The sequence below is a fragment of the Alosa sapidissima genome, chromosome 24, assembly GCF_018492685.1.
Source record: "Alosa sapidissima isolate fAloSap1 chromosome 24, fAloSap1.pri, whole genome shotgun sequence".
In the NCBI taxonomy this organism is placed as follows: Eukaryota; Metazoa; Chordata; class Actinopteri; order Clupeiformes; family Clupeidae; genus Alosa; species Alosa sapidissima.
Genome location: NC_055980.1, coordinates 1,975,699 through 1,988,479, shown reverse-complemented (window position 1 = coordinate 1,988,479; position 12,781 = coordinate 1,975,699). Strand labels below are relative to the sequence as shown.

The 12,781-nt window shown below is 39.9% G+C and overlaps 1 protein-coding gene across 4 annotated transcripts in view; it reads left to right on the top strand.

Moving 5' to 3' along the window:
• ryr2a (ryanodine receptor 2a (cardiac)) overlaps positions 1-12,781 on the top strand; it is a 113,357-nt gene that overhangs the window by 16,899 nt on the left and 83,677 nt on the right. For 2 of the 4 annotated variants that reach the window (XM_042082561.1, XM_042082560.1), the window contains exons 2-7: positions 5,651-5,770; positions 6,596-6,700; positions 10,482-10,502; positions 10,773-10,787; positions 12,208-12,282; positions 12,389-12,467. In XM_042082561.1, coding sequence (XP_041938495.1) covers positions 5,651-5,770; positions 6,596-6,700; positions 10,482-10,502; positions 10,773-10,787; positions 12,208-12,282; positions 12,389-12,467 — 415 coding nt within the window. The remainder of the gene's footprint in view (positions 1-5,650; positions 5,771-6,595; positions 6,701-10,481; positions 10,503-10,772; positions 10,788-12,207; positions 12,283-12,388; positions 12,468-12,781) is intronic. The other 2 variants (XM_042082563.1, XM_042082562.1) reach the window with 1 other exon arrangement.

The window sequence follows — 12,781 nt, the reverse complement described above, 5'->3', positions numbered from 1 at the left end:
GTTCATCTGAGTTAGTTCAATCAACACCAAGTTTGTTCACACAGTTCAGTGCATGCCCAACGTCTAAGAAAAGCCATCATCAATGGAACCATGGCAACCAGTGACAAAACTCCCACTTCCTACATCACTCCATTTTAGAAGTTATAATAGCCTATGACACATTTTAAGAAAACAATGCAGACTGCCATGAAGTTGGTGCTCTCCCATGGTGATCTCCCAGAGTTTCCCTCAGGGTTAATGAACTCAGATTTTTACAAAGCAATCTTTCTGAAATACCCTGATCTCTGTAGAAAACCAGTGGGTGTGCTAACTCAAATCTCCTGCATGTTATTCGCCAACTTTTATGGGATGATATTGGAGAAGAAATATTTCTTTTTTTGATTACTTATTTTTTTCCAAAAATATTTTTACCAGGGTTAGTGATGGCATTGTACATAGGTTTTGTATCTATTTTAAAATATGCTTAAAATCATTATTTTTATTTGTACTTTAAGTATGTAAGATTTGAATTTTGGAATGAGCAGTTATTACTTTATAGGAAAATATTCCTTACTGATGGTCAGTCAAGCTGTAGCTTCATACACATGCATGTTATCCTGTGCAGTCTGCACACGTGCTGCTAAATCTTGTGTGTGTGTGTGTGTGGGTGTGTGGTTGGAATTTGTATAGCTGTAGCAGAGTGGGCGAATGAGCCTGGGGGTAGAAATGAGAGTGTGTGTGTACTTGTAGCTTGATGGTGAAGGAGAGAATCTCTTTTTCTGGGGAAAGCCTTCCTGATGCATACTAACTGAGGCGTGTACATCTCACTCGCTCTCTATGTTGCATGGTTATATAACAAACTCATAGAGCTAGCAGTTCAGGGTTAAAGCACTTTCTCACCCACCCACACAGCCACTGCTCATGCTTGCCTACTGCGCAGACTCATCACACTTCTCTGATCCACTATGCAGGAGAGCTGATCTTACACAGAAAACACATATTAAGGCACCACTACAAATGGTAGAACCTTCTAGAACCACAATTCATTATTTTCTGCACTCAGCTCCTACGCTGATAGGTGTTACACCTACTATTCTATTGAGGGTGAAGCAGCACATAAATACTGAAAGTGGCTGTAGTCCCAACGTTGCACTTTGTCACACCAGTAAATGGCCAGTTGTTTGTCATGATAATTAAATACACGTTTTTGCTTTCTGATTTAAAGTAAAGGATTAATTTTAAGCAACACAATGTAAGAACTGATACTCCTTGGCGTAATTACTGCGTACCCCTTTGGCGTCATTTTTGCACATTAGAAAATGTTGCTAAAGGGGTATCGAGTGTGCACAAGGGATGAAAAGGGTCACATTTCTGAACGATACACTAAAGTTATGTAGTGTAATACCAGACGTTTCAGCCGTGCAGTGGCAATAACAGAGATAACGTTCTCTTTCATTTCAATCAGTGTACCTTAAAAATTAGTTTGAAGCCATTATGTTAGAGTATAAAATTACATGGAGTTGCTTTAAAGCAGGACTAAGGGGTTTCTGTCTAAAACTAGCAGTTCAAAGCCATGCAAGATCCTTACAAATACCAACACAGCTAGCACTGGGCTTGTGACTTTGAATGGGAAAGCTTTTTTCATATTTTTGTGGGGTAGTCTGGCTCTGACTGTAGAACTGCACAGTCCATAGATTTGGCAGGTTGTTGGAATTACAGGATTACATTCAAACTGTTTTAAGGAAACCACATCATAAAATGTTAAGGACATCATACGTATGTGATGCATAGGTGTATATTTGACACTGTTTAATTTGTTGCTGATGATCATAGAATTACAACTTGAAAAGCTTTAATGGGTGCCAGATTGCTGTATTTATTTAGAGTCCATTTAGTCAGTAATAGCTCTACAAGAGAGTCCTTGTAGGCCTCTCGATTACACTATTGATGTTCTCTGTTATTTGCTGGTGATCGATGAAAATATTGTCTGTCATTATTAAGTCATCATCAATTTTAGGATCTTTTTAAAAGGAATATTACATGTTTGTGTACATCTATACACTTATCAGTTACTGTATATATTCTTGACATAATCTTGTGTTACCGGATTCTAGCAAAACATATTCGTTGCTGTCAGAATAGAGTTCAGAATTCTTGTGCTGATATTTCAAAAATATGTATCTTTGTGATTTACTGAGCCAAAACCCTGATGAAGGGAAAATAGACTTCTGTCAAAGCCTCCTTATGGGGGCCGTAGGCAAAGCACTCAGGAGAGAGAGAGAGAAATAGAGAAGTGAATAGAATAGAGAGACAATGTGCAGGGCAGGTTGAAAGGTGGGCAGAATGAACCTTAGCATCAGGGTCCAACATGACCTGAGAAGAAATATGCCATTTTGGCGAGTAATAGGAGTAAATTGAAAGCACATTGAAGAGTGAGAGTAAAAGCAAAGCAGCTCCTCTTGCCACATGCATGCTTTAAAAGGTGGCTGCGCTCATCTGCAGCACAATGAATAATTAAGTCCCCCTTTTTCTTGCACTTATCACACGATGGAAGCTCAGACTGCTTGCAGTTTTTGCAGTGCCTGCATTTCTTGTCCATTCCTTGTAACCAGCATCACGAAAACAAAACAAAGCAAAAAGATAAAAACCTAATTTATTTTTTTATAACGTGTGTTTGTGCACAATGCCTGACAGGATACTAAAGATATTTCAGTCAGTATGGCATTCAAGGCTTACTTTTCAGAAACTCCAGATAGGAACTACCTTTACTGCTATGCTAGTCTCTCTCATACACTAAGTTTTTTTTATCCTCCAGATTCTCCCACTCCCATATAATCCTTTCCCATGATGCATTGCAGTATGTCATCCAGCCCAAAAATGGCACTTTTTTTTTGTTGGCACAAATGGCACTTTGTTTTAATTGGGGGCCAAGCAGCAAAGCTGCGAAGGCACCCATTGTGTTTCTATGATTTCTTATTACCGGTATTATTTAACATCTTTCCTCCTGGTCTGGTGAAAAGTTGTGAAATTTGGCACACTGATTGAGGACAGTCTCATGAATAATTTCACCAAGTTTCATACCGGCACCTTGAGCGCTCTAGCGCCACCAACAGGCCAAAGTTGGACATGCGTTCACGCACTTTTGACCCGTATGGCCGATTGTCAAAAATGAGATATCGTTGGAATCCTTGGACCAAGCCGAGTTCAACGCACCCTATGACGTCATTTTCCGCCATGATGGATTTTCCGCCATTTTGGATTTAATCAAAAACACTAAAAAGTTTTCACAGGTCACAAATTTTGTCCAATCGACACCAAACCTGACACACATGATCTTCAGACCAAGCCTCACAAAAGATACTCCTTTTCGTCTTCGGAACTAAAACCGTTTGCCCGTAACAGCCAATCAAAACTTGCAGCAAGGCCGCTAAACAGGAAGTGAGCTCATATCTCAGCAACCCATTAATCTATCATAACCAAACTTTGTACATGGACTCAGGACCCAATCAGGGGGACGCTCAAGAAATCTGGTGACCTTTGACCTCTAGGGGGCGCTGTAATTTAGAAACATGCCTTTTGGCCTGTAGCTGCTGTTGTGCTTAGAATTAAAACACACTAGTGGTGTCTGGTAATACTGTTGGAGGTCCTTAGGCCGACCCAAGCCAACTTGTGATGTCATCGTAATTGATTCGGCTGCCATATTGGATTTAATCAAAAACACGTACAAGTTTTTGCAAGTCACAAATTTCAGCGGATCCTCACCAAAATTGACAGAGACCATCTTCAGCCCATGCCTTATCAGTGCATTGCTTTCTGGAACAATTGACAAAAGCATTCGCCTGTAACAGCCAATCGAAATTTGCGGCGAAGCCGCCAAACAGGAAGTGAGCTCATATCTCAGCAACCCTGCCATGTATCATAACCAAACTTACTACATGGATTCATGACCCCATTAGGAGGACGCTCGAAAACTTCGGTGACCTTTGACCTGTAGGGGGTGCTGCAATTAGCAATATTGCATTTTGATCTGTAGTTGCTGATGTGTTTTATCGATCTTTTATTTTTTGATGTGAAACTGTTGAAAACATGTTCCATCCAGTTCATTCTAATGCATGCGTGCAAGGGCGGGGTGGGACGGGCAGGGGTGATTAGGTGGGGAGGCTGGCTGGCGGAGGCGGCAGCGGCAATACTCAGCCCTGTTTCAGCCCTACAAAGTCAGTTATGTTTTGATGTGAAAGTTGTTGAAAGTGTTGATCGCGGGTGCCTGCTGAGTTCTATCTTGTTGCTATAGCTACTCCGGCCTATTCTGCTTGGCCCCCTCATTGCTGCTTGCAGCTATATTTTCATTTGTCTTTACTTGTATAGCAAAGATAAAATGATGGTCTTCCACTAGTCTGGAGGTGAGAGAAGCTCTTCCCTCTCTTTTCCATCCTCTCTTCACCCACACACCTTTCACGGAGGTGGGGAAATATGGTCGGATTTGTGTTAGGTCACATAGCGCAACCCACTCGTTTCTATTTGGGTCTGATAAACTGCTGCAGCTCTGAGTGAAGTCATACTCACCCCAACTGAAGATGTTTTGTTCTTTTCTTGTCCACTCCCGGTGGTATTGACATGCACTCTGCTGAGGTGTGTGCGTGTGCGTGTGTGCACACATGTGTTTTTGTATGTTTCCATGTATTCAGCTTTGAATGTGAGTGTGATCATAAGTGTTTGAACTTGGGTGATACCCCCAGGGTAGGAATTTCACGACGGCCATGGCCTTGGTGCCCCCTTCTTTCAATGTTCTGCTTTGCGTCCTACTAATAGCGATTTTATTTGGGCTAAAATGGTGAAATTCCAAGCCTGGATACCCCTGTTTTTAAAAGACAAGTTAGTACACAGATTTTTTTAAACATTTTGATACAGTAATTCATACATTAATGGGCCATGGTCCATCATTGGAAGGGGGTCATTTTAATTCATGACTCCATTTGTGCTGTGTTATGACTGGGATTATTTTTCAGGATGTACAGTACAGTATGTCTTTGATGATTGACCTACAGCTTTCCTTTCCTTAGCTGATTATGTCTGATAGGATAATTTGTATAATGCAAGCTTACTTTCTGTGTGAACTGTATCACTGGGTAGGATTGAGAGACAGTGATGGGAAGATAGACAGTTGGCAGTAGCATGGTTTCAACAGGAAACTTCAGGGATTATTTTGTAATCTCAGTGGTCTTGATTTTATGTTCACCAAAGAGCTGAAGAGGTCAAGTACTTCTCTTGGGATAAGAAGACTATGCATCTGCAACTAAAAGCTGGCTGTGTTCGACATTGTGCAATAAAGTAACCCACAAATATATTGATGTGCTTTGCATGAATAACTTATAATTGACATTATGTGTATTTAGATTAAAACTAAATTAACAGTTTAGTAATGTTGATGACTTAGCAAAGCAATTTGTTGAGATGTACAGTATAACATTTAAAACCATTTACAAATTACAAAGTTTGTTTTACCAAGACTATATTTATATGCTATAAACTTGGTCTTTAGATCAAATGAATATTCTCATATTCTCCCAGTTGTGGAATTACATTAGGACTCTAATCTTCCTAATCTTCTTACAGCGTGTTTCAATGTGTGAGGTTTGTGTTGATTGTGAGTGCTGTGCTATCTGTTGTGCAGGATGATGAAGTGGTGCTGCAGTGCTCTGCCACCATCAACAAAGAGCAGCAGAAGCTGTGTCTGGCAGCGGAGGGCTTTGGAAACAGACTCTGCTTTCTTGAATCTACTTCCAATTCAAAGGTAAGTCTGAAGGATGCTGCAGTAGACAGTGGTTTGTGTTATATTGTAAATACACATTTACTCATTTTAGACCACTGCCCCTGAGAATTAGGTACATGTATATTTAAGAGAAGCAGACCTACAAAAAGACGCTAATGTTCAATCCTCAGGTGGTGTTGTGAACAGAGGGGCCCACTTCATAAGATCTTTGACATGATTGACATAACATGCTCTGCTGGCATGTCTATACATACTGCTCTGGGTTCCCACATACTGTAGAGATTCAGCCCAGACTTAATCCTTGTAGGAAACTGCTCCCCTTTGTATTACAGAATTACAATGGGAAAATGGTATGTTGACTCTTAAAAATTCAAAGCCACCAGCCTACAACACCCAAACACTTTAACTTATATTGAATCATTCATATTTCCCAAATAAAGCCAAAACCAAGATTGTGTTAATGGGCTCATTGATCAGTTGCTCAGATCACGTCTTCTGATTTGTTATTTGGCAATAAAAAATATTTTTAAACGACACATTTCACAATACTGACCTTAAACATATCCCCCTACATATCAGAGGAATGACTACCTGATGTGTTTATTTCAAGCTCGGTTTGACAATGAGATTGGCATGGCTTGTCATTCAGTGGCTGTTCAGGGGTGTGTTTCCCAAAACCATAGTTGCTAAGTTAGCAACTTTGTTGGTTACAATGCAATTTCCCATTGCCAACCAACTAAGTTGCTAACAGGTTAGCAATTATGGTTTTGGGAAACGCCCCACTGATCAGTAGCACCATGTGCATAAAGAAAATAATTGATTGATTCTTATATTGTGTCTTCATAGAATGTTCCCCCAGACCTGTCTATATGTACCTTCGTCCTTGAGCAGTCACTCTCGGTTCGCGCCCTTCAAGAGATGCTTGCCAACACAGAGGAGAAAGCTGAGGGGGTGAGTACTCTGGGTCTGTCATCAAACAGAGCGGTTGTGTTCTAAATGCAGATAAATACGATTAGAAGAGAAAGAGTGACAAGCAGAGACTACAGAGAGTAGATAGGTGTTGATCAGTGTCTGAGAGAAGTATGATGTATAGGTATGACCTTACAAATGACCTAGAATGGATGAATGGAGTATTTGACCTTGTTCTCTGATGCTAACATAGAAGGTTTGCAACTTCGGTCAGTCAAAACATGATCAGATGCTATTTTACAAGCCTATTTGCAACCGTATAATTTGGCTGGGGAATAAAACAGCCCATTTTAGCAGATATCTAGCTCCTCCTCATGCTTATCTGGCATCACATGAATAATGAATTGAGCTTTACGCTGATTGGCTGCCTTGCAGCCAAAGACTGTTCACAATAAGCAACTTCTAGCTAAATCTCCAACTTGGAAGTGGTAACAGAACATGTGGAGGGGGGCAGTGATCAGAGGGATGACCATTTTTAGTGGTCATTTCAAAGTCTGAGATTTTCATGAAAAAGAGGAGACAACCGTGTTTCCGGTTCACCGTAACTTTGTGGCCATGCACCGAACTCCCCTCATTCAACAAAGCCAAGGTCAAATCTATTTTCCATTCTATGTCATCTTCAAGTGTTCCTGCAGATCAACTGGGAATGGTAGCAAAATCAGCCTCTGGGAGCAGACATCAAATGTTTACATTAGTTTACAGTAGTAGCTGCAAAAGTAAATACAGATTGCTTTGTAAGTTTATATTTCTATGCATATTTCTACTTTATTCAGTAGATATTTGTTGTTGATTCCTTCCAGACACTAATAATGCAGTGTGTCTGTCAGAAAGTCTGTGGCGCATCTTGTGAGGGGGAACCCATTGACTAACAACTGTGACAGTGTTGTTGCTGTATAACCACCACTACAGTGTTAAAATGTACATCTTTACATTTGTTGGGAATTATCTTTACACATGGGCTCTATTTCTCCCCACAATTCATGAAATGTAAGTTATTAATTGATTTATGAATATAGACGACATGAGTAACCCATTTTGAGCAATACATTTAGCATTTTGTCTGAAGATTGAATGTGAATGGGGTGATTTGGGAAGGTAGCTGTCTGTTTGTTGAGCTTGTGCAGGATATGTGTGCCACGTCTTCTCTGTCTCCACATTGTTGTGTGGAACACAACATAGCTACAATGATGTCTTGTTTGCAGCTTTTGCTAAATATTTAGTCATCACCTGGCATGAAACTTAAACATCTCATAAACTCATTTTCCTTAACCCATATGGTGAAATAACATACTTTTTTATGTTATTTACCTGGAATTCCAGCGTTCAACCATGAACTAATATCTCAACATGACTCCCTCTCAACATAGATCTGAGAGTTGAATATTTGGCATAGTGAACCTTGTTCAGCAGAGAGCTACAGGACATGAGCCAAGAAAATGCAATCACACACATGATTGAGTTAGAGCTTTCACACATTCAAATATGCTATAACCATTCAATTGTATACAAAGTATACAAAATGGACATAGTAAAACATGCAGTGGAGCCAATTGGGGAAAATGAAAAATGACACTATAATATAAAGGACACTTTATTATTTATTATTTTATACAAGCTAGAGACTATGAAACTGGATGACAGGATGACACTCTATAACCCTTTGAGGTGTGAATTCTTTTCATGGTGTTATGCTCTGGAGAGAATTTCTTTTAAGGTTCTTCTAGACTTCCATAATTTTAAGACATATAATCAAAGTAATGTTAAGCCTGTCGTTTGTTGCATGTATTTATTTATTTATTTATTTATTTATTTATTACCAGATTTAAATGAATTTTACCAGTCACAGATTCAGTGCTTCATTAAGCAGTGTTATAGCTATGTTGTTGCTGCATCCTGTAGTTGACTGTTCTATGCCATACTAGACATTTCACTATGAAATGCTGAGCTGCAATAATGGCTGCCACAGAGCTTTTGCTGACCTTACATTAGTGTGGGATTGTTCCTTTTCCCTTAACCAGCTAACACAGTTGGGAATAAATGTGTTTGAGTAGGACCGTTCTCCAGTGAGCTCATTGGACACGTCTGCATCAACAACATTCAGCATTTATAACATTCAATAAATTATCTTTTTACTTGAACATTTTTCTATGGACAGTGCACAAATGTAATTTTAGAATATTTAGTGTAGAGCCACATAGCCTTCACATTTGCACTCTTATTGCCAATGTAGTTTACTCAGGCCATTTGGTAGCAGGAAGCTCAAGCAAGTTATGTTGGGTAATGCAACAGAAAAAAATACTCAGATTAAAGGATGAAGTCCTAGATCTCTCTTCTCCTTTCTCTGTGTAATCAGATTTACAATGAGCTTAAACAGTTTTTCATCACCTCTTTCCTGAAGTGCAAGTGTTGCGGTCCAATGCAGGTCAGATAGGTAAATGCATTTTGCTGATGACGTGTAATCCCTCATGCAGGGACCTCCAGTAATGAGATCACACAATGCCAGAGCTCCGGAGTACAGCTCCCTCCTTATCCAGCTGGCCATACAGGCAGACATCAAGCTCCATTATCACACAGCAGCACAAGGGAAGAAGACAGTAGAAAATACAGTGTCTTCCACGGTTCTATCCTCAGAGAGTCAGAACTTTTTTCTCTCTGCTTCTCTGTCGTGTTTGTTCCTGTCTCTTAGCCATTTCTAACCCTGACACTCTGCCTCATGCCTCATTTACTTTATTGCCTTTCCTCCACAGTCCATCTCTTTCTCTCCTCTTTCTCTCTCTCACTCACTCCTTCTCACCCCCATCCACTGTCTCTCTCCTATCTTGTAAGTCTCTCTCTTAGGTCCTTGCCTTTCAAATGCAGCTTGAGGCACATAATGTTCTGATCTCATGTCCCTAATATGTAAAGCGATAAGCACTATACGTTATTTATTCAAGGCCCACTCCATATTGGCATGGACAGAGGATTAGACCAAGGGAGACTTCCCTGAAGAGGAAAGGTGTACAGTTTTGATGATGATTATTATGTGAAGCAGTGATTTATTAAGACTAATTTACTAAGCCTTCCATCCATACTCTGAATTTGTTTGTCCATCTTTGCACATTTTCTCAGAACTTACATATATGGACGAGACAGAGCAACATTTGAAACAGACAGATACCGGTAGATATTTGCAGATACCGGTAGATATTTGCACAAAAAGGGAGCATAAATCAGGCTTTATTCTCTTCCTTTATGAATGTTGAAAGACATCCATCAGATTAATAATTGAAGTACACTTTTAAGAATGACCTGTAGCCTCCAGTGAAGAGGCAGTGTGGTGGCAGTAGGCCTACACACTGCAAGGTTAGGTCACTTGTGAGTATAACCACCAGATTTCTCAAGCAGTTCTTAAAGGAGAAAGCCGGTGATTTTTCACATAGATCTCCAATGTCACTGAGTACTGTCGGAAAAACAAAAACAAATGGTTTTACCTACAACTATAGCTCGAGTTGCTAGTTTGTGGAGTTAGAGCTTCCAGGCAGCTACGGTGCGTTAGCTGTTGGCTGTAGCAACTCGAGCTAGGTAAAACCGATTGTTTTCATGTTTTTTTTGGTACCGACAGTATTAGGTCACCTCGAGAAACGGAGATCTTTGTGAAAAAGTGCTGGATTTCTCCTTTAACTTTATCAGTTTTAGCAGTGTTTTTAGTGGTTTTGATCTGTTTGTCCCTGGAAGATCAAGGCAACTTCTTTTCTCCTCCCCTTTATGCTTCCCATTTCTTCAGCAAGTTGATGTGGAAAAATGGGTATGTCTTCCTTTTCCTCATTTACCACTCATTTATCAATCCATGCTCCACGTTTCCACTTAATTTTGCCATTTTGTCATTTTTAAAGCATTATTGCTTTACCTTTTTAGCCTGCCCTACTGTGCAACACATAACTACCGTAGTGCCAGATTTCTTGCCCTAGCTGGGTCAAATCCATCACACATACCAGTGGTAGCACATATCCTAAACTGCTGTTATTCTTTGTTGGTTTTCTGAATCCCATTATTCTCTTGATTTATGGGCAATCAGAAATTCATGATGAAGGTGAGTGCTCCCTTCTCATCTAAGTGTGTGTGTGTGTCTGTGTCTGTGTGTGTGTGTGTGTGTGTGTGTGTGTGTGTGTGTGTGTGTGTGTGTGTACATACAGTATGCTCTATATCAGGGCTATTCAACTAGTGGCCAGTGGGCCGGATGCAGCCCGTTGGATCGTAGCTGCAGCCCGCCCGCACACTGCCTTCAAATCTGGCTTTCATGACTATGCTATCAATACAATAAAACGACAGCAAAGTGAACAATGTCACGCAGCTCGCACCTGTCACACTGGGCTGTCAGATGGGTGCGTTCATAAATCTGACACTCTGAAAAAGGCACGGTTCAAAAGTTTCAGACTGTGCTCAGAGTGCCTGGAGTGGCAATTTACGAACGCACCTATAACACAGGAATCCACACGTTGGCAGCAGTAGCCTAATGCTAACCATGTCTCTGTCAAATAAAACTCTGAAAAACAAAATTGATGATGAAAACAGGCAGATCCAGTCGGAATGGACTGACAAGTATTTGATGTTGACGGCAATGTAAACAAATTCTATGACTTCATCGAGGCATTAAATGCTGTTTGTCAGGATAGCCTACTGTTTCAATGGTTTCTTTTAAAAGTACAAGCTATGACAGAGGTTAGGTAAGAATGTTATATTCCATCCCATGATACTGTTTTACTGGTTTGTTTGACAAATAATTTATATGGACCTGCTCTATTAGCACCTTTTCTGTTTTGAATTGTTTTGAGAGCCTATTGATCTCAGAATAAAGGAAGGTCCAACACATTCAGTGTTTGTGAATATATTTAACTGAACTTATTAAATGTAGCTGGATACTCATGAATGCATGTCTCTTATAAAATCAGTTTAGCAACACCATATTTTGGAAGGCCTTCAAAGGCCCACTTGGTATTGAAGTTGATTAGCCCTGCTATATATTTATGCTTGTGAGTGTGTATGTGTACATGCACCGTTTGTTTTCTACAGTTGTCAACAAGTGTGAGTGCCCCTGAAAACAATTGAAGTTGCATTGTCAGCATATCTGAGCTCTCCTACTTTCCCACCACCTTTTGTGGTGGTTTAGTTTTGTGGTGGACAAATTATTCTGTTGTATCGATTAGTTCATAATAAAGTATAATTTGTAGTTTTATTTGTGGTTTTGAAGTTTCAGAGCCATTTGTATGTATCTGTTTGACTTCCATGTGAGTGTCTTTTTTTTATGAAGACCGGAATTAAATGTTTAATTTTGAGGGGTTATAAATATGAATTATACACGTCAAGGACTTTCAAAAGAACTCACATTAGTACTTAATAAGAATGGGTCTGTGGATGTCTGTGGATTTCATTGTAGTAGTAGTTTCATTGTAGTAAAATGTGTCATGTGTGCGTGTACGTGACTGTGTGTGTCTGTGTTTATGTGTGATCAGACTGCCCAGGGTGGGGGACATCGTACTTTACTTTATGGACATGCGGTTCTCCTTAGACACTCGTATAGTGGAATGGTGAGTTTTCTATTTTTCATTTTTATCCAGCCAACAGTATTTCAAATCTGTCACTTATCTAACCCTCAGGCTCTTCCTCTCTCATGTGTTCTTTCTTTCTGTTCAGTACCTGTGCTGTTTATCAACATCACGGTCCTCAACAGATAAACTAGCATTTGATGTAGGTCTGCAGGAGGACACAACAGGTAGGTCTGCTTGCCAATACCTCTATAATACTTACTATACTAGCCTGATATTCCATAGCAAAACCTGTCTAAAGTTATCAAGTGTAGATTCCAGTTCTGCCGAGTCCGCATATTGTGGTTATATAACAAGCAATCTTAGGATGATGGAAATCGGGCCCACTGTGTGCCGTTTTCTTTCTGTGTTAAGTCAGATGCTATGGTTTTTTAATGACATGTGTTAAGTCAGATGCTATGGCTTTGTAATGACGTGTCAAGATGCTATGGTTTTTTAATGACGTGTTAAGTCAGATGCTATGGTTTTGTAATGACATGTT